The sequence below is a fragment of the Chelonoidis abingdonii genome, chromosome 3, assembly GCF_003597395.2.
Source record: "Chelonoidis abingdonii isolate Lonesome George chromosome 3, CheloAbing_2.0, whole genome shotgun sequence".
In the NCBI taxonomy this organism is placed as follows: domain Eukaryota; kingdom Metazoa; phylum Chordata; order Testudines; family Testudinidae; genus Chelonoidis; species Chelonoidis abingdonii.
Window position 1 is genome coordinate 81,218 of NC_133771.1, and position 21,842 is coordinate 103,059.

The following is a 21,842-nucleotide window of genomic DNA, read 5'->3' on the forward strand; positions in this document are numbered from 1 at the left end:
AGTATAGGGAGCCTGTCTGGTCAGTGTGAGGGACAGAAACCAGTAGCCTTGGCTGCACTAAAAGAGCCTGGATTAGTTGTCAAGATATCTTTTTCTTCTGTTTTTCATAGTTTTAAATCTCAGTTAATCTATGCCATGCAAAACCTTATACAGCTGTCCAGCCCTGTGGGTCTCAAACCCTGGTATGTGGGGGTCCTGGGAGTCATCGTATACCAATCCCGCACCCACAGATTACAGCTGGGACTGGAGTCCCTGAAGCCCAATTGGTCCACAAGCCCCTTCCTTGTACTCTGATTGGGAGAGCTCTAAGGCGCCTCACTGGGCTGCAGCCCCTATTTAAGACAGAAGAGGAAACAGGAAGTAGTCTGTACAGCTGAGTTTCACTTCCTGTAGAGTGTTGGTGTCATAAACAGATAGCTAAGGGTTAATGTCTCTTTCACCTGTAAAGGGTTAGCTAGAACAGGGCCTCATCCTCCCTGATTGAACTAACCTCGTTATCTCTAGCTTGCTTGCTAGCACATATATATACCTGCCCCTGGAATTTTCCACTACATGCATCTGACGAAGTGGGTATTCACCCACGAAAGCTCATGATCCAAAACGTCTGTTAGTCTATAAGGTGCCACAAGATTCTCTGCTGCTAAGCTCAGGCAGGAGTCTGAGCTCTGACACTCAGCAAGAGGCTAGAGTCTCAGAGCATGGGCTACCTACAGCCCAAGCCCAAATGTCTACATATTAGCCCTCCAGCCCAAGCCCTAGAAACCCAGAGACCCAGGCTCTGAGACTTGGTTCCACTCCCTGCAGCTAGGACGTCGACTCCAGGAGGCAGACTGAGGTTCATGTACTGAGTGAAAAACACAGTTTTAATCAGAAGCCTTTTAAAACTATTTTTATGAAATAAGATAAAATAAAATGCATGTTTATGTGATTGTTCAGCATAGCAAATATTCAAGCATGCACAAAAATTCAAAGATTCAGAAATATAAAAGTATAGATCTGAACATGAAAGTGCTGTGTGACGTAAATACTGTTCATGACACTGAAGTTGAAGTCTTCTTGGAAATAGTGCCTTAATTCCTCCACAAAGACATGCAAAGTTCAGTTTTCAAGTCCGATCACTTTCATATGGACAGGAGAATTGTTTCTCTTTCTTTCATGGGTCATGCTCATCCTTAGGTGTGATAAAATCATTTTCAAACAAGAAAAGGAATTCTCACTTGTTGCAGCTGATGCTCCAAATAGTAAGATCACTACAGACATTTCAAAAATACATGGGAAAGCCTCATTTAAGTCCTTGGCGGCACCTAGAACTTCTTCAAATTCTTTGCAATTTTTTTTTTTTTACCTATCAGTGGTTTAATACACCCATTGAGGGTGGGTGGGTGTCACATGTTACCTGTGAGGAAGATGGCTGCCTAGTCCCAGATTTCTCACTCCCCACATATCAAGTCGTCTCTAATAATTACTTTCCTAGCAAACTGCCAATAACTTTCTGTCATAAAAGTTTAAATTAAGCCCCTGGATAAACTTCAAACTGTTGACTATGGATTCCAATGACAAAATGAGAGGCAACAAAAGAGCTAAGCCTGAATCATCTCCAACAGCTGAAGTGGGAGAATGCAAGGCCATAGCAGACCCTAACCCAGGATATTGCGACACTGAAAGAATTCCTCACAGACTGACTAGATTCAATACTGAAAGATATTCATAGCCTCTCTAAAAATATATGTGATGTAAATTCCTGAATGGTTCACCTGGAAAATGAGCTACAAAAGACTACCATTGAAACAGTGAAATTAAAGAAGAAACTGACTTCTTAAAGCTCAGATTAGACAACCTGGAAGAAAATCGGGGTGATTTAAAAAACAGATTTTGAAAAAACAACTTTTGCCACTTGGGCACTGCTGAGGGCTTTGAGTGGATGGATATTATCATCTTTCTTCAGAAGCTGCCCCCTGACCTACTTAAATTGGACCCCAGCTGCTCCCATTAGCTACTGAAAAGGCTCACCGAATGCCTGGTACTAGAAAGCAGGAATCTCATCATCATCAAGCTGCTGAAGTTCAGTGACAAAGTAACGCTAATCATAGAATATCAGGGTTGGAAGGGACCTCAGGAGGTCATCTAGTCCAACCCCCTGCTCAAAGCAGGACCAACCCCCAACTAAATCACCGCAGCTAGGGCTTTGTCAAGACTGACCTTAAAAACGTCTAAGGAAGGAGATTCCACCATCTCTCTAGGTAACCCATTCCAGTGCTTCACTACTCTCCTAGTGAAAAAGTTTTTCCTAATATCCAATCTAAACCTCCCCCACTGCAACTTGAGACCATTACTCCTTGTTCTGTTATCAGGTACCACTAAGAACAGTCTTGATCCATCCTCTTTGGACCCTTTTAGGCAGTTGAAAGCAGCTATCAAATCCCCCCTCACTCTTCTCTTCTGCAGACTAAACAATCCCAGTTCCCTCAGCTTCTCCTTATAAGTCACGTGCTCCAGCCCCCTAATAATTTTGGTTGCCTTCTGCCAGACTCTTTCCAATTTTTCCACATCCTCCTTGAAATGTGGGGTCCAAAACTGGGCACAGTACTCCAGATGAGGCCTCACCAATGCCGAATAGAGCTGAATAAACATGTCCCTCGATCTGCCAGCAATGCCCCTACTTATACAGCCCAAAATACCGTTAGCCTTCTTGGCAACAAGGGCACACTGTTGCCAAGGGCCATGTCGCTCCTATCCGCTTCTCTCCACTGTACCGTGGTCTTTTCTGCAGAACTACTGCCTGCTATTCTCCCTAGTCGGTAGCAGTGCATTAGATTCTTCAATTCGAGGAGGACTCTACATTGTTCTCGTTGAACTAATCAGATTCTTTTGGCTTCATCCTTCCATTTTCTAGTGTCCCTCTGTATCTCTCCCTACCTCGCGTATTTACCACAGGACTGTAATGCTGCCAGAAGTTGTGCCAATTCTTCCTCCACCTTGGTGGGTCTGTGTTTATTGGCGGATTTGTTCCTCAGTGATTTCCTATTGTGGAACCCACGTCTGAGTGTCTCCTGTGTCTGATCGGAGTTGGAGAGGTGTTGGGGGGACTGGGGCCGCCTCTGCCTCGGTTTCCGCCCAGGCCTGTGGATCGCAGCTGTCTATGTGCCTTGACGCTGCATGCGGCTACACTTCCTGGGCTCTTCCCATTGGCCTCTCCAACACTTCTTTTATTCTCCACGGCTTCCTCTGGTGTTCCTGACAATGCTTGTCTTCAATTCCAGCAGTGCACTTCTATCACTCTCAGCTCCTTGCCTTCTTTGCTCCGCTCTCCCCGCTCCTTCTCTCTGGTCTCTGCCTCCCCCCCCCCCCCTGATGGGTGAGCTCTTTTAAGTCAGGTGCCCTGATTAGGCCTGCCATTGGTGGCTGAGGTGTTTATTTAAAGTAGCTCTTACTTGTTTTAGCAAGTCTATTAACCTGGAGCAACTGCCATTTGGTTACCAGGGTACTAGGGATTTGTTTAGCCTGGGGCTAACATACCTGTTTCTCAGTACTTTACTGTAGCCATCTGGCCTTGCCCCATCACAAGCTGAAACCCTTATGTACTAAGGCCACAAAATTTCTCTTTTTTCCTGACATCTCAGCTGCATTTAACAAAAAGAAGGCTGCATTCAATGGCATAAAACAAATCCTGAAGGGGACCAATGTCAGATACAGCATCAAGTACCTATCCACCTTCTGTATGGATTAAGCAGGCTCTACAAGATTTTTGCAAAACCCCCTCTGAAGGTTGGCAGACATTCCCTAAGATAGATCAGATTTGACCAATAGTATGAGAATGTTTTTTTTTTTAAATCATAAAAAGCATACTTCAACAAGTTTAAAAATCAGTATGGTTTTCCTATGTATCCTTGTAGATATGGTATTGACTTATATAATCATAGAATATAAGGGTTGGAAGGGACCTCAGGAGATCTAGTCCAACTGCCTGCTCAAAGCAGGACCAATCCCCAGATGGATTTTTACCACAGTTCCCCCCTCAAGAATTGAGCTCACAACCCTGGGTTTAGCAGGCTAATGCTCAAACCACTGAGCTATTCCTCCCCACAAGCACATAACCAGCTGCACTGAACTCTTCTATTGATCTCCTTTAGAACCAAATAGTAAAGACAATTGTGTAGCACTGCAAAGCACAGAGAAACAGTTTAACAGTAAACTGGGGTATACAGTGCCATCTACAGATGGAAGTATTATGTGCACTAATCATCGCAATTTGCATTGGCAGACAGATTCGCTTCACCAGATTTGCCTCTGATGGATTGTGTTACAATAACCACTAATCCCTTGGAACAGTCAACACTCCTGACATGTAAAGCAGATTATAACCTAAATCTTAAATCATACTAGTTATTCATTTCTGCAGGGCATTTGATATAGTATGAATGATTTGTTTTATATATTACTGCGTTTTTCACATTTACATTTTGTATTTAGATTTATTATTAGCCTATTGCCTTTCAAGTTCTCTCCCTTGCTCTTTTCTTGAATAAATAGACTTACCATGCAGTTTATATGGGTAAAAAAACAGCCTTGCTTGTCACACAAGACCCTTAAAAAATCCTGGGCAGCTGGAGGTATGGGGTTGCCAGATTTGTGTTTATATGATCTAGCATTACAAATGCATCCTATTGCAAGGTTTTTTCCCCTCCAGTAGCTCTTTATTCAGCCTTGTTTGACACTGAAAAAAAGCCTAGCTATGCAATTTGATTCCCTCTCATCTTTTATATATACCTTAAGAGGCATCCCACACTCAAAGAAAAATCCAATCTTGCAATCTACATGGGGCATCTTGCAAATCATTAAGATGATTACAGCATCTGATCTCATTAATTCTCTTCTCCTACCTCTCTGGAATAACTTATTTTAAAGCTCTCCTCACTAGGTTAGCAAGCCTGCCTGCGAAGATGCTCTTCCCTCTCTTCATTAGGTGGATCCCATCTCTTCCTAGCAATCCTTCTTCCCGAAACACCATCCCATGGTCGAAGAATCCAAAGCCCTCTCTCCAGCACCACCTGTGTAACCACGCATTCACCTTCACAATTTTACGGTCCCTACCTGGGCCTTTTTCTTCAACAGGGAGGATGGACGAGAACACGACTTGTGCCTCAAACTCCTTTATCCTTCTTCCCAGAGCCAAGTAGTCTGCAGTGGCCTGCTCAAGGTCGTTCTTGGCAGTATCATTGGTGCCCACATGGAGAAGTAGGAAGAGGTAACAGTTTGAGGTCTTGATCAGTCTCGGCAAACACTCCGTCACATCCTGGATTCTAGCTCCAGACAAGCAGCACACTTCTCAAGTCTCCTAGTCTGGTCGGCAGATGGATGACTCCGTCCCCCTTAGGGGGGAGTCCCCAACCACCACCACCCGTCTCCTCCTTTTGGGAGTGGTGGTCATAGAACCCCCATCACTAGGACAATGCATCCCGTGCCTTCTGGCCAATGGGGTCTCCTTCTGATACCTTCCCTCAGAGGACTATTCCAAATCCTTCTCCATAGCAGTATCTGTGCAGAGAGCCTGAAAACAGTTTCGTACCTCTATCTGCATTGGGGGTACATAGGTTCTCTGATGCTTGGTCCCAGGCTTGTGTTGAGTTTCCTGCATGCCACTATCTTTCCCTCAGGACATTCAGCTGCCAGGAACCCTCTAGCTCCCTCCCCACTGCAATGTCTCTATGTGTGAGCTGGGCTATGCTGGGTCCAGCAGCCCCTAGTGGTGGCTAGCAGCACTGCATCCCATTTCAGTGGGAGGAAGGAAATTCTGCATGTACAACAGTAATTTCTGCAAAATTCTGCACTGCACAGTGGCGCAGAATATCCCCAGGAGTAGAAAGAGTGTGGGCTGATTAAAACTGGAACGCACCTCTAGAGTCCATAAGAAACCTTATATGGTCTGCCCAGGGGGCCTGGGCACTACTGCAGAGTCAAGGAAGGGGAACTCCTAGATTGACTGACCACAGGGTTAAAGCTTGTTATGTTCTGAACCTGATGGCTATTAATTGTTATGTACATAGATTGTGGCTTTATGTATTTGTATACATAAAACTGTGTTCATAATTTTTGCTACAACATTAAGCTCCACCTCACTACAGGGAAGTAAAACAATCAGACAGGGAGGGACCACCTCCCCAGACAGATGAGATAAGTTCCAAGTACCTAGCATTGTACAACGCAGCAAAGATAATGATGGACCATTAAAATTATTGGGAAAACAGTGAAGCATTTTGAAAACAGAAACCAAAATCTTAGTAATGGAAAATTAAGAAAGGAGACAATTCTTCCCACTTATCAGGGTTCAAAAGTGTAAATGGGCATCAGTAGTCCCAAGCTTATCATAAACTGATCAAGGAAACCAATGGTGAATTGCAAAGGAAATTTGTTGAGAACACCACCAAGTTATACAAAAGCTTTTCAGCAATCTATTCTACCAGCTCTCCAGACTTCTGGAAATTGGAATCACTGTGTCCTTTGATTGACTTGTTTGGATTAAATATTGAGAAGGTAAAACTTAAAATGGGTGTATTTTTTGTATATAAACTATCAACATATAATATCAATACATTGACATGATAGAAATACAATACAAATAACAAAATTCAATGTTAAATATTTGTAAAACCTAAAAAGAAAAAAAAAATACAAAAACGAACAAAAAATAAAACTGAACCCATAGAAGTCATGCAAGGGCATCAATTATTCAAATGACTAGAGAGAAATAAGTGACACCATAACTAAGGCTAAAATTTTGTCATGGATATTTTTAGTAAACGTCAGGGACAGGTTAATAAAGAAAAATTCATGGAAACCCATGGCCTGTCCCTGGCATTTACAAAAAGTATCCATGACAAAATGGGAAGTCACTGTGGGGGTCAGCTGGGAGCTCCGGGGGGTTCCCGCCACCTGTGTGGGCTTGGAGTTCCAGGGTCCCTCTCCCCTCATGGCTCAGAGCCGCAGAGGTGGTCAGCAGCTGCGGGGTCCCAGGCAGCGGCTTGGAGCCCTTAGGCGCCCATGGTGGTGAGAAGCAGCAGGGTACTCCTGCCCTCCAGCAGCAGGCAGGAGCTGTGGGGCAGCAGCAGTGAGTTATGGAGTCCCCCGCACCTGCGAGCTGTGGGGTACCCCTGCCACCAACAGGAGCTCGGAGGGCCGCACCATCTCAGGTGGCAGGGGTCCCTGCAGCTCCCGGCTGCCATATATGGCGGTGGGACCGGGGTGCAGCTTCCAGTCGGCAGCTGGCTGAAGTCACAGAGGTCTTTGGAAGTCACAGATTTCACTAGATACCACAATCCATTTCTTAATGTTATTTGGTAAAACCAACTCATCCAGCACCCCTAAAAATACACAAGCTTGAAGAAAGAGAGAAAAATTTTTGAGACAGCACTGACTGATGTTTCAAAACACATGCATTTTTGGAGAAGTATAGAGCAGCAGTTCTCAAACTTTAGCAAGCTGAGAACCCCCATTTTGATTTACACATTTTTGCAGATCCCAAGCCAGCTTTTAATTCCCCCCTGCTCAGGGGAGTTTTCAACAGCTGTTCTGCGGCATGCAGGAGGCACTGGGAGGGACGGGGAGGAGTTGATCAGCAGGGCCGCTGGCCCCGGACATGATTCGTGGACTGCCTAGAGCCAGACATGACTTGCGGACGCCGGGGAGTACTCACACGGAGCCCCAGGGGGTCCGTGGATCCCAGTTGGAGAACCGCTGGTATAGAGGATGTATGAAAGGTTGTCATGTGGCCGTTTGTCCAACATTCATTGTGTGTGGCCAACTTAGCCTTAAACAAATGTTGAGTCCAGTATATCTTATTCTGGAAGAATAATATGGCTAAAGACAACCAATTTGACTCTAATAAATCTGATCTTTTCATTGAAGGTCTGCCTTTTAATACCATAACTTCAGAATAAGTGTTGTTTATGGAAAAAGCTATCACAAGAGATCAAACAGATTATAAAATATGGCCTCTCTCTGTTGAAAGGAATTCTTGCCTCCCATCCAAACTGGCAGGCAGGGTCCGGTCACAGAAACTCAAGCATAGAACCATGTGTCCTCACTTTGCAGAGACTTTCTTGCACATCTTTTATTATGGCAGCAATGTAATGCAGTCACCACACTTCATTTAGCTGAAACAAGGTCACTAACACACCCTACCCCCAAGGGCTACTAGAATTGTGACAACTACTTCGTGGCTTTAGTACTACAGTCACTCATCTGAGGAAACTCAGAATAAAAAACTGGGGAAGAAAAACTGGAATATCTTATTTACAGGAGTAAACAAATGTACGGGGGGGGGGGGCAGTGCCTGCTCATGCTCCCCTTAGCTTTGGGGCTGTGCCATGCGTTTTCTTAATCTCAGTGTAGACATACCCTTAGTGACCCACAGTTATTCCCACTGGCACTCTTCTCAACACCCTAACCTCCATCAATACTCAGACTCCCTGAGCCTCTCCAGTATAGGAGATCATGCTCCCCCCTTTGGTCATGGCATTCATTTATCTCTGGCATCTTGACTTGTTCTTCACAAAACAACCAATCCCTCTCCTGCACCTCTCTGCACCTTGGGCAGCTTTACTACATACCATACCCCTGACAAAGAAATGAAAGTGCTTTGTATAGCGCTTGTCCTCTTTGGAATAGGAGACACTGCATTTGTAGATTCCAGACTGCTCTGGGCCAAAGTCCTTGAAGGCTAGGGATCCATTCTCCAGTATGGAGCAATATTTGGAATCTAGAAGAGATAGATAAATTATGGATTGTGGTCTTCTGTTCCAGTCACAGAACTCCAAATCCAGCACATTAACCACACATCCTGGGGTACACATTGACTACACTCTCAGTTCATTCTTATAAAAGTTCAAGAAACCAAATAACTAATTTTGGCCAAATTTATTGTTCAAAGACAAAGTAGTACAATATGAAAGAGAGACATACATACTCTCCTTCCAGGAAGCAAACTCTTGCAGCATGTTCACATTACACAAGTGTGCTTCGAAGACACTCATTTCAGATAGTACGATTTTACAAGTTACGCATTACTAGAAGTTTAAGTTTAACCCGCTAGTTTGTGCCAGCTTGCCATTAGTACTTCCCTACACTTCCTTGTTTTGAATACAACATTCCAACCATTGATGAGCCACAAAGCACTTCCTAACTATACTTCATACTAAGTATCCATGCACCTTTGCCTTGACAAGTTTCCTGTTTTCTAATATCAAAGCTGACTTCAGGTTTGGACACTGCTGTGCGAGGCCTGACATGGGTGAACAGACTTATGGGAAGAGCATAATACATTCAGTTAACAAACCTCCTCAGCACTTTATTTATAGAATGTATATAAATAGCCTAATTATAGACTAATTATATAAATAATGTGAGCATAATACCCATTAATGTGGTGTATACCACACCTAACATATATTGGCTAACAGGCAATTTAAAAAACTCACACATATATGATCTATTCCCCCACCACTGAAAAATGCAGCCATTTCTGGGGTGTTATACAGCAGATGTTTAACAGTCAAGCATGCCTAATGCACAACAGTTTAAGAAAAGAAGTAAAGATGAACCCTACATCCAACTGAAGCTATAGGGAGGAGGCAATAATTTAGGGAAACAAAAATTAAATTTCCACAGGTCTTCAGTTTCAAATATGGACCAAAAATGGCACTTCCAGCAGCACAGCCCCACTCCCAGCACAATTCTGAGGCATTGGGGTCAGTAGTGGCTCAAGGGGGAGAGCACATCCTACTATGTCACCAGTACTGCTTTCTGCAGTACAGCCCCATCTGGGGTCATGTTGGGGCACTGGCATCAAAATGACTGAGTACATGGTAGATTCTTCCATCCCTTGTTTTCTTCTTTGAAGTCTCGTCTATATTACAGGATCAGAAAAGTAAGACAGACGGAAACAGCCTTTTACACATCTACTCTCAACTTCTTCCTCTCCTGTACATTATCCAGAGTTTATCAGTCTACAATTAAGTAGCACATTTTGAAGGGGCCTCACTTTCATCTGCAGAAGTTCCTTGATCGTGCAAACAAATGACATGATCACAAGCAAACTGTCTAAACATCAGTTGTGCACACATAATGCAGGGCTCTACATGTACTAAAAATTGAAGGCACAATTTCATGCCCTAAATGCTCATGTACAAACCTGGTGCCCTGACTCCTTTCAGCTTAGGAGACCCAGGTGCCCTGGATGAAGGATAAATCCATTAAAACTAGGGCTGTCAAGCAATTATAAAAGCTAATCATGATTAATCATGCAATTTAAAAAATTAATCGTGATTATTCACATGATTAATCATGCTGTTAAACTATAATAGAATATCATTTATTTAAATATTTGGGGATTTTTTCTACATTTTCAAATATATTGATTTCAATTATAACAGAATACAAAGCGTACAGTGCTCACTTTATATTTATTTTTGATTACAAGTATTTGCACTGTAAAAAACAAAAGAAATAGTATTTTTCAATTAACCTAATATGAGTACTGTAGTGCAATCTCTATCATGAAAGTTGAACTTACAAATGTAGAATTATGTTCAAAAAACCTGCATTCAAAAATATACAATGTGAAATTTTAGAGCCCGCAAGTCCACTCAGTCCAACTTCTTGTTCAGCCAATTGCTTAGACAAACAAGTGTGTTTAGATTTGCAGGAGATAATGCTGCCCGCTTCTTGTTTACAATGTCACCTGAAGTGAGAACAGGTGTTCTCATGGCACTGTTGTAGCCAGCATTGCAAGATATTTACTTGTCAGATGCACTAAAGATGCATATGTCACTTCATGTTTCAACGATCATTCCAGAAGACATGCGTCCATGCTGATGATGGGTTCTGCTCAATAACAATCCAAAGCAGTATGGACCAACGCATGTTTGTTTTCTTCATCTGAGTCAGATGCTACCAGCAGAAGGTTGATTTTCTTTTTTGCTGGTACAGGTTCTGTAGTTTCCGCATCAGAGTGTTGCTCTTTTATAACTTCTGAAAGCAGGCTCCCTACCTTGTCCCTCTCAGATTTTGGATGGCACTTCAGATTCTTAAACCTTGGGTCAAGTGCTATAGCTATCTTTAGAAATTTCACATTGGTACCTTCTTTGATTTTTGTGAAATCTGCAGTGAAAATGTTCTTAAAATGAACGTGTGTTGAGTGATCATCTGAGACCACTATAACAAGTACATGGCAGAATGCAGGTAAAACAGAACAAGAGACATATAATTCTCCCCTTAAAGAGTTCAGTCACAAATTTAATTATCACATTTTTTAATGAGTGTCATCAGCATGGAAGCATGTCCTCTGGAATGGTGGCCAAAGCATAAAGAGGCATACGAATGTTTAGCATATCTGGCACGTAAATGCCTTGCAATGCCGGCTACAAAAGTGCCATGCAAACATCTGTTCTCACTTTCTGGTGACACTGTAAATAAGAAGAGGGCAGCATTATCTCCTGTAAATGTAAACAAACCATTTGTCTTAGCGATTGGCTGAACAAGAAGTAGGACTGATTAGACCTGTAGGCTCTGAAGTTTTACATAACTGCATTCAAAAACAAAACAATGTAACAAAAAAAAAATCTACCTTTGTAAGTTGCACTTTCATGACTGAGATTGCACTACAGTACTTGTATGAGGTGAATAGAAAAATGCAATTTTTTATCATTTTTACAGTGCAAATATTTATAATAAAGATAATATATACTGATTTCAATTACAACACAGAATACAATAGATATGAAAATGTAGACAAACATCCAAAATATTTAGTAAATTTCAATTGATGTTCTATTGTTTAACAGTGCAATTAAAACTGCGATTAATCGTGATTAATTTTTTTAATCACAATTTTTTTAGTTAATTGCATGAGTTAACTGCGATTAATCGACAGCCCTAATTAAAACCAAATTGGGGAGCTGGCTGCAGCTCCATTGGAAATAGGTGCCAAAGTATTACAAGTATCATGGGGCTGTTCACATGCTCAAAGATTAGTTACTGGGCTTGATACAGGATACACTGGATGAAATGCTCTGACCTGTGCTATGCAGGAGGTTGGACTAAATAATTACAATGGTTGGCTTCTGTCCTTAGAATCCATGATTCTGTCCTAAATGGAGGTGCCAGATAACAATACATCTGAGTAACATTTGAGGACTATGGGTGAATTTGCACACATGAAAAGATCAGGACAAGTCTAGGAAGATTCAGGCGCTCTTAGGCTTTCTGTCCCGGGGTAAATTTCACCCTAAAAGCGAAAAAGTGAGCTGGAGATGCTGGTCCCAACACAACAACACTAGAAGCTGGACTAGTTCCTTATGCTGGTGACTGACAACAGGCTAAACTGACACAAAGTGTGTTCAAAGCATTTGTAACAGCAAGTAAGGCTGATGTACTCAATTCTTACAAGTAAAAGGAGGCAATGCAGCCAATGAATTAATCACAGAGAAAATCTGGATAAGCACCTTTGTTTTGTCCAGAAGCAAAGCAGTGACTTCAGGCTCTTAGGCTAGCAGTGGTCAGGAACACAGTGAATACACAAGAAGAGGTCTTACAAAATACTGGATCTAATACAAACCATTTGCAGGGCAGAGAAGAGACAGATGGGGTGATATCCTGCAGGTTCTCCACCCTAACGAAGGGAGGCCCTGATTCATGCTAGCTGCCTAGCCAACACAGAGGAATTAACAGAGAGCTTCAGTACTAGGAGGGAGGTTGGAGGGCTTACAGCACCTTGAATTTCCTGCCCAGTGTCCTTGGTCCATTTGTAAACTTGATCCATCCACATCTTTGTTCCCAGCTGTTCAGAGGAGCAGGGCAGGACTGTCCCTGCACTGTTAATGCGGATGAAGACATAAACTAAGGTACAACAAAGATCATTATTAATCATCTCTACACAAAATGTAGGTGCTGGGGCCAGACACGGGGGTGGAGACTATGGGGATCCAGAGACCGAGTTACTGCCCCCATGTAGAGCATTGGGTGGGGATGGAGGATGCTCTTCAGGCACTTACCCAGCTCATTTTCCTTCCCATAGATGAGCTGTTTCATATTCTCTCTTTGTGGGTGCCTTGATAATACTGGCTGAGCATTAGCCCTTTGTAATGGGAGGATTTTTCGGGTTGGAATTGGAACATGAACAAACCCTGCAGAGGCAGGAGGAAGGGGAAACCTCACTTATTCTGGCACCCCACAAAACAAGCGACCACAGACAAAAGCTAGACAGAAGGGATCTCCTTGTGTTTCTCAGGTACAAACAGGATCAGTGCACCCACCATAGGGAGGTGAACACCAGCCATTCTACACATGCACAGTAGTATCACACTTTGGGGACCTTCTCTGGAAGCTTTAAGTCTATGACCAGCCCACACTTTTCTGCTGAAAGTCTCTAGTTCCAAACCTCTAGTCCAAATAAAGGCCCGGAACCCACAGAAAGAGGCCAGAGGATTCCCAGGCCACATCAGGAAAGCTTTGGATTAATGTTTGTTAGAATCCCTTTTGATTGTTGGAAACTAACTTTCTCAGAAGTGAAATACTATCACTGCTCAGTTGAGGAAATACAGTCAATATGACCCAAAATAAATCACTGGTGTTAATGACCCAGGTAAGAGCTATCCTCATATTCCCATCACCATTAATGACCTGAGCTTTCACCAAATACAGCCCCAGTAATCAAAAGGAGGCAGAAGATCTGGGACTTCCGGCCCTCCATGGGGAAGATCCATCTAGATTGTCTGCACAACTAGGACCCTTCTCTCCCTTATGCCCCCACTCTCCCAGTTACTATAGTATAATTAGAACTTGCTACAAGAATTCTCAGCTGTGACCTCAGGACCTGAAAAATCTAAAGGATACTTCCACCCTTGGAGCTTAAAGTGCCTGAGCATTCTCTGTGGGCCATGTAACAGGGGGTCAGCTGTCTTCAACTTGATCATGGAATTGCTGAAAGTCATTGTGGTTAGGGAGAAGAGCTACAGATGACTAGTCCACATTATCAGACAAAGTGATGTCAGAGTCCCTGAATCACTATATCAACAGGAACAACTGGTGGAACATACTCTGTTTCCAAGAGAGTGTCAGAAATTATCAAACACTGGAGAATAAGCTGGAAGTGGTTCCTGTACAACTTGAATACATAACATAAAAATGGCCATACAGGAGCAGACCAATGGTGCATTTAGCCCAATATCTTGTCTTCCAACATTGGCCAGTGCCTCAGAGGGAAAGAACAGAACAGGGCAATTATCAAGTGATCCATCCCATTGTCTAGTCCCAGCTTCTGGCTGTCAGAGGATTAGGGACACCCAGAGCATGGGTTGTACCCATAAGAACATAAGAACGGCCGTACTGGGTCAGACCAAAGGTCCATCTAACCCAGCATCCTGTCTATCGACAATGGCCAATGCCAGGTGCCCCAGAGGGAGTGAACCTAACAGGTAATGATCAAGTAATCTCTCTCCTGCCATCTATCTCCACCCTCTGATAAACAGAGTCTAGGGACACCATCCTCACCCACCCTGGCTAATAGCCATTAATGGACTTAACCTCCATGAATTTATCCAGTTCTCTTTTAAACGCTGTTATAGTCCTAGCCTTCACAACCACCTCAGATAAGGAGTTCCACAAGTTGCGCGCTGTGTGAAGAACCATTAGTGAGGGACCTTGTCAAAGGTTTTCTGGAAATCTAAGTACACTATGTCCACTGGATCTCCCTTGTCCACGTTTGTTGGCCCCTTCAAAGAACTCTAATAGATTAGTAAGACATGATTTCCCTTTACAGAAACCATGTTGATTTTTGCCCGACAATTTATGTTCTTCTAGTTGTCTGACAATTTTATTCTTTATTATTGTTTCGACTAATTTGCCCGGTACCGACGTTAGACTTACGGGTCTATAATTGCCAGGATCACTTCTAGAGCCTTTTTTAAATATTGATGTTACATTATCTATCTTCCAGTGGTTGGGTACAGAGGCCGATTTAAAAGACAGGTTACAAACCCTAGTTAATAATTCCGCAACTTCACATCTGAGTTCTTTCAGAACTCTTGGGTTAATGCCATCTGGTCCCGGTGCTTGTTAATGTTAAGTTTATCAATTAATTCCAAAACCTCCTCTACTGACACTTCAATCTGTGACAGTTCCTCAGATTTGTCACCTACAAAAGCCGGCTCAGGTTTGGGAATCTCCCTAACATCCTCAGCTGTGAAGACTGAAGCAAAGAATCCATTTAGTGTCTCCGCAATGACTTTATCGTCTTTAAGTGCTCCTTTTGTATCTCGATCGTCAAGGGGCCCCACTGGTTGTTTAGCAGGCTTCCTGCTTCTGATGTACTTAAAAAACATTTTGTTATTACCTTTGGAGTTTTTGGCTAGCCGTTCTTCAAACTCCTCTTTGGCTTTTCTTATTACACTCTTGCACTTAAGCTGGCAGTGTTTGTGCTCCTTTCTATTTGCCTCACTAGGATTTGACTTCCACTTTTTAAAGGAAGTCTTTTTATCTCTCACTGCTTCTTTTACATGGTTGTTAAGCCACGGTGGCTCTTTTTTAGTTCTTTTACTGTGTTTCTTAATTTGGGGTATACATTGAAGTTGGGCCTCTATTATGGTGTCTTTAAAAAGGGCCCATGCAACTTGCAGGGATTTCACTTTAGTCACTGTACCTTTTAACTTTTGTTTAACTAACCCCCTCATTTTTGTATAGTTCCCTATTTTGAAATTAAATGCCACAGTACTGGGCTGTTGAGGTGTTCTTCCCCCCACAGGGATGTTGAATGCTATTGTATTATGGTCACTATTTCCAAGCGGTCCTGCTATAGTTGCCTCTTGGACCAGCTCCTGCGCTCCACTCAGGATTAAATCTAGAGTTGTCTCTCCCCTTGTGGGTTCCCGTACCAGCTGCTCCATGAAGCAGTCATTTAAAGTATTGAGAAATTTTGTCTCTGCATTTCGTCCATGACATGTTCCCAGTCAATATGGGAATAATTGAAATCCCCCACCATTATTGAGTTCTTAATTTTGATAGCCTCTCTAATTTCCCTTAGCATTTCATCATCACTATCACTGTCCTGGGCAGGTGGTTGATAATGGATCCCTAATGTTATTTTCTTATTAGAGCTTGTAATTACTATCCACAGAGATTCTACAGAACATGTGGATTCACTTAAGATTTTTACTTCATTTGATTCTACATTTGCTTTCACATACAGCGCCATTCCTCCCCTCCTCCCTCCCGACCTGTTCAGTCCTTCTGCTATATTTTGTACCCCGGAATGATTGTGTCCCATTGATTGCCCTCAGTCCATCAGGTTTCTGTGATGCTTATTATATCAATATTCTCCTTTATCATGAGGCACTCTAGTTCACCCATCTTATTATTTAGACTTCTAGCATTTGCATACAAGCACTTTAAAAACTTGTCCCTGTTTATTTGTCTGCCCTTTCCTCATGTGTCTGATTCTTTATGTGAATGTTTCTCATCTGATCTGGCCCTTACATTATCCTCTTTCATCCTCTGCTCCTGACTATAACCTAGAGAATTTCTATCAATAGACTCTCCCCTAAGAGAAGTTTCTGTCTGATCCACATGCTCCTCTGCAGCAGTCAGCTTTCCCCCATCTCCTAGTTTAAAAACTGCTCTGCAACCGCGATCATCTTGGCAAATAGCCTTTGATTGACCCATCCTCCATGAACTTCATTCTTTTTTGAACCTAGTTATGCTTTTGGCCTTTTCTACATCCCCTGGCAACAACTGCCACAGGCTGATTGTGCATTGTGTGAAGACGTATTTCCTTATGTTTGTTTTAAACCTGCTGCCCATTAAATAATTGGGTGACTGCTGGTTTGTGTGTTATATGAAGGGGTAAATAACACTTCCCTATTCACTTTCTCCAGACCATTCATGATTTTCTAGACACCTATCATATCGCCTCCTCAGTCATCTCTTTTCCATCTTTATTCTCTCCTCCTATGGAAACTCTTCCATACCCCTAATAATTTTTGTTGCCCTTTTCAGTACTTTTGCCAGTTCTAATATTTTTTTTTGAGATGGGGAAGACCAGAATTGCACATAGTATTCAAGATGTGGGCATATCATGGATTTTTATAGTTATTACAATATTTTCTGTCTTAGTATCTATCCCTTTTCTAATGGTTCCTAACATTGTTAGCTTGTTTTGACTGCTGCTACACACTGAGCAGACATTTACAGAGAACAATCCACAATGACCCCAAGGTCTCGTTCTGGCTAATTCAGACCCCACCCTTTTATATGTATAATTGGGATTATGTTTTCCAATGTGAATTACTTCGTGTTTATGAACATTGAATTTCATATGCCATTGTGTTCCCTGGTCATCTAATTTTGTGAGATTCTTTTGTAACTCTTCAGAGTCACCTTTGGATTTAACTATCTTGAGTTGTTTTGTATCATCTGCAAAATTTGCCACCTTGCTGTTCACTCCTTTTTCCAGATCATTTATGAATACGTTGAACAGTAGCCATAATACAGATCCTTAGGGGACCCTGCTATTTACCTCTCCACTGTGAAAACTATTTATTCCTACCCATTGTTTCCTATCTGTTAACCAGTTACTGATCCATGAAAGTCCAAGAACACTATAGCCACTGGATCACCCTTGCCACATGCCTGTTAACCCTCTCAAAGAATTCCAACAGATTAATGAGAATTTTTTTTTTTTTAGTAGTTTATGTTTAACACAGTGCTGTACTGTATTTGCGTTTTTTTAGTCTCTGCTACTGCCTGATTGTGTACTTCCAGTTCCAAATGAGGTGTGTGATTGACTGGTCAGTTCACAACTCAGAGGTTCTACTGAACATTTAGGGGATACAAGTAGGAAAAGAAGCTTTGAGTTGCGAGTTGGACATGTCACTTATGGAGGTGACTAAATTTTCAGAAGGGCAAAGAAGAAATGGTTACCTACCTTTTGTAACTGTTGTTCTTCGAGATGTGTTGCTCATGTCCATTCCATTCTAGGTGTGTGCGTATGTGTGTGTGCGCGCATCCATACGCACAGTCGTCGGAGACTTTTACCTTAGTGGTATCCACAAGGTCATCTGCGATGACCCCTTGAGTGCTGCAGTCATGCGTTGGTATATCAGGCGCCAACTATCTTCTCAGTTCCTTCTTGCTGGCAACTCCAACAGAGGGGCAGGAGGGCAGGTAATGGAATAGATGTGAGCAAAACATCTCGAAGAACAACAGGTATGAAAAGAAGGTAACTGTTTTTCTCTTCTTTGAGTACTTGCTCATGTTGATTCCATTCTAAGTGACTCAAACAGCATCATTGGAGGTGGCCTCAGTTCACAGTCTAGCTCCTTGCAGTACTGCTCTACCAAAACCAACATTGTCCCAGGCCTGTTGGGTATGCATGTAATGGGATGTGAATGTGTGGACAGATGACCAGATGCCCGCCATACAGATGTCCTGGATAGACACTTGGGCTAGGAAAGCTGCTGAAGAGGCCTGCACTCTGAGTGGGCAGTGACAATCGCTGGAGGTGGCACCTCCGTCTGGTCATAGCAGTAGCAAATGCAGGCGGTGATCTTGGAAGAAAGTCTTTGAGCGGACACCAGACCTTTCATCCTGTCAGCCACCATGACAAACAGCTGTGTCGATCTGCAAAATGGTTTGGTCCGTTCAATGTAAAAGGCTAGCACTCTTCTGACATCTAAGGAATGCAGCCAACTCTCCTCCAGATTATGAGGCTTTGGAGAAAATACAGGCAGATAAATGTCCTGGCCCATATGAAACTGGGAAGCCACCTTGGGCAGGAAAGCCGGGTGTGGATGCAGTTGGACCTTGTCCTTGTAAAAGACTGTATAGGGTGATTCCACAGTAAGTGCTCTGATCTCAGAGCCACTGTGGGCCAAACTTATTGCGACCAAGAAAGCCTTCCAAGAAAGGAAGAGGAGAGAACAGAAAGCCAGAAGCTTGAAGAGGGGGTGCCACAAATTGCAGGATGTAGCCCAAAGAAATTGTGTTGAGCACCCAACAGTCTGAAGTCACCTGTGGCCAAGCTGACTGGAGGGGGCATAGACAGTTGAGGAAAAAGCAGAAGGTGGATCCTGGGCAGTGGCTGGGGTGCCATCCTTGCACACATCCTCAAAATGCATGTTTCTGACTTTCCTGGTATCTAGAGGGGGTAGGCTGGGCAGAAGAGCAGGAAGACAAAGTGTGCTGTTGCCTAAACCCCCTTGTCTTTTTCCTTCTTTCTGTAGGAGCTGGACTGGGGAAGTCACAACCTTGACTGAGGCAGAGGAGGCGGAAGCCAGAATGGCGTTCTAGCTTGTTGAAGGGTGTGCAGCTCTGCAGTCATAGGACAAAAAAGGGGGGTTAGTGGGTTACCAACTGTTGTAACAAGCCATAAATCCAGTGTCATTAATAAAACCACAATTTTTAGCATTCATCTAAATTATTAAATTAAGCTCTCAGGCTCGTTTTTTAAGGTGGGGTGCAAGTATCCCCTGTGGATGGGAAATGAAGTCAGATATGGAGTGGTTGTTTTGTGAAAAACTGTTTGCTCTTATGATATGGCTTTTTACAACAATCTGGAACCAACTAACCCTCTTTTTTGGGCTATGACTACAGAGATGTTAATGGACCACTTCCCCTTGAATAGTTTCCCAGACCTGAAGGAGTGCTCTATGTAGCTCGAAAGCTTGTCTCTCTCACCAACAGGAGTTGGTCCAATCAATATTACCTCAACCACCATGTCTCTCTAATATCCTGGGACCAGCACAGCTACAATACTGCAAACAAAATAGAAATAAAGAGCTCATTTTTAATAGTGATTATAATTAACCACTGGAACAACGTACCTAGAAACACAGTGGATTCCCTCACTTGAAGTTTAAAATCAAGACTGGATATCTTTGTAAAATATATGATATAGCTCAAAAAGGAAATTATGAGACTGATGTAGTAATTACTGAGTGCGATTTTATGGTTTGTGCATGTAGGTGGTTGGACTACATGATATTAATGATCCTTTCTGGCTTTAAAATCTAAGAAAGAAACCTCCTGATGATGGATAATGTATATAGGAAATAAGTTAACCGTAGGTAATGGTATCAGAGGGATAGCCGTGTTAGTTTGGATCTGTAAAAGCAGCAAAGAATCCTGTGGCACCTTATAGACTAATAGACATTTTGGAGCATGAGCTTTCGTGGGTGACATGCATCCGACGAAGTGGGTATTCACCCACGAAAGCTCATGCTCCAAAATGTCTGTTAGTCTATAGGGTGCCACAGGATTCTTTGCTGCTTTTGTAGGTAATGGGAAGATTTCCCTCTTCCCGACTTGGATAGCACCCTTCATTTTGCTTGTCTTTGGGGCCAAAAAGTTTTAGAACTATTTGGAATAAGAATGAAATGGATGAGTAATTGTAGGTGGACAGCACAGTACCCACCACAACACTATGCAGGGTATTGGTTCATTTCTGACTCAGAGGGAAGAGCATCAGCTACTGAATTACTAACAACACTTCCTGTAGCATCTGCATTTTCAGTGTCTCTAGTCACCAGATGAAATGCCATTTAGCTTCACAGCTCAAGATACTATGGCTTCAGGCACGCAGCTCACTCCCAGTGTTGTGCCTCTGGGTGTGCTGTAAGCATGCAGAGCAAGCTTATTCAATGAACCGTTCACAGCAAGAAAGAGTCCAACTCTGTCATTCCCAATCACCAATAAGCCATTTGTCAATAGCAAAAAATACTTTATAATAAATTACAGAACAAAATAAAATGTCAAACATGGGATTGCAGTGACATTTCAGTTACCCTGTTTCAGTCACTCAGAGAAAACTCCATTTAGAAAAGTTCCTGAAAAGACCTTTCTAGCCTCTGATCAAATTTTAGTTGCAGAATTTAATAGGGAATATATTTAAAATTGAGGCTCTGGCTGTTATCACACAAGACTATTGCCCCAACCCTCTTAATTTGAGCCACCATCATAACTAAATGGAGACAATTCTCAGAAGAGCCTTCCAGCAGAGGTCTCACCCATCCCCTGCACCCAAGAGAAACCATGAGCTTTGAATGTAGGGATGGTGTTGAATTCCCAGGGGTGGATCAAAACTCCAGACAATAATGCTGACACATCAAGAATTCAAGTTCCCAACAAGGCAGAGCAAAACTATTTGGAGAAAAGGGAAAAGCGCAATCCTTATTTTGTTTTAAAAGTCACAATGGCAAAAGTTTAAACACCTGAAGTTAGAACTCCAGCTCACAGTAACCAACTGATTTTTCAAGTACAGATATTTAAGTATCAGAGAAAGTGCTTCACAGAAGTTAGATTGCATACAAGGCTGCACTGGTGTCTTCACAGCACAGAAGGTGGTGGACAGTTTGCTCTTGCTGTTCTCGCCAGTCGAAGGCTTTGCAGCGCTTTGCTTCTGAAAGTCTCTCTTAGTGGCTGCTTCTATTCTGGTACTTCATCCTTGTCTCCTGCATGAAGTTTCTGAAGGCTGGTTCTTCGTGGCTTTCCTCAGTGACTGGGGGGTGGGGGGTGGGGGCAAAAAAACAAAACATAATTCAGTACTAAGCCAGCTCCTACCCTGCTTAAGGTTCTGAGTTAAGGTGGGAGTAAGGCTACTGGGAACACTTAGAGTAAGATGGAAAATGTCTGTCTAGGTCTTCATCTGCTTGCAATTCCCTTCTCCTTGGCCCACTCAAGTCCTAGAAATTCCCAGGAGAGGAATACGAGAAGCTAGAGAGAACTGGACAGGCAAGAGGAACACACACACAGTCTCTGTCTCTTCCTCACACGCTCCCTGTCTCCCCCCCAACACACAC

At 42.8% G+C, this 21,842-nt stretch overlaps 1 protein-coding gene across 4 annotated transcripts in view; it reads right to left on the minus strand.

The window, feature by feature from the left end:
* Nucleotides 1-6,537: 6,537 nt before the first annotated feature.
* GPN1 (GPN-loop GTPase 1) overlaps nucleotides 6,538-21,842 on the minus strand; it is a 67,875-nt gene continuing 52,570 nt past the window's right edge. Inside the window, exons 14-16 of one of the 4 annotated variants that reach the window (XM_075063517.1) lie at nucleotides 13,047-13,178; nucleotides 12,766-12,891; nucleotides 6,538-8,755 (exon numbers count right to left, since the gene is read on the minus strand). In XM_075063517.1, coding sequence (XP_074919618.1) covers nucleotides 8,520-8,755; nucleotides 12,766-12,891; nucleotides 13,047-13,178 — 494 coding nt within the window. In that variant the 3' untranslated portion in view covers nucleotides 6,538-8,519. Of the gene's footprint in view, nucleotides 8,756-12,760; nucleotides 12,892-13,046; nucleotides 13,179-20,743; nucleotides 21,542-21,842 lie in introns of those variants that run through there. The other 3 variants (XM_075063518.1, XM_075063519.1, XM_032787018.2) reach the window with 3 other exon arrangements.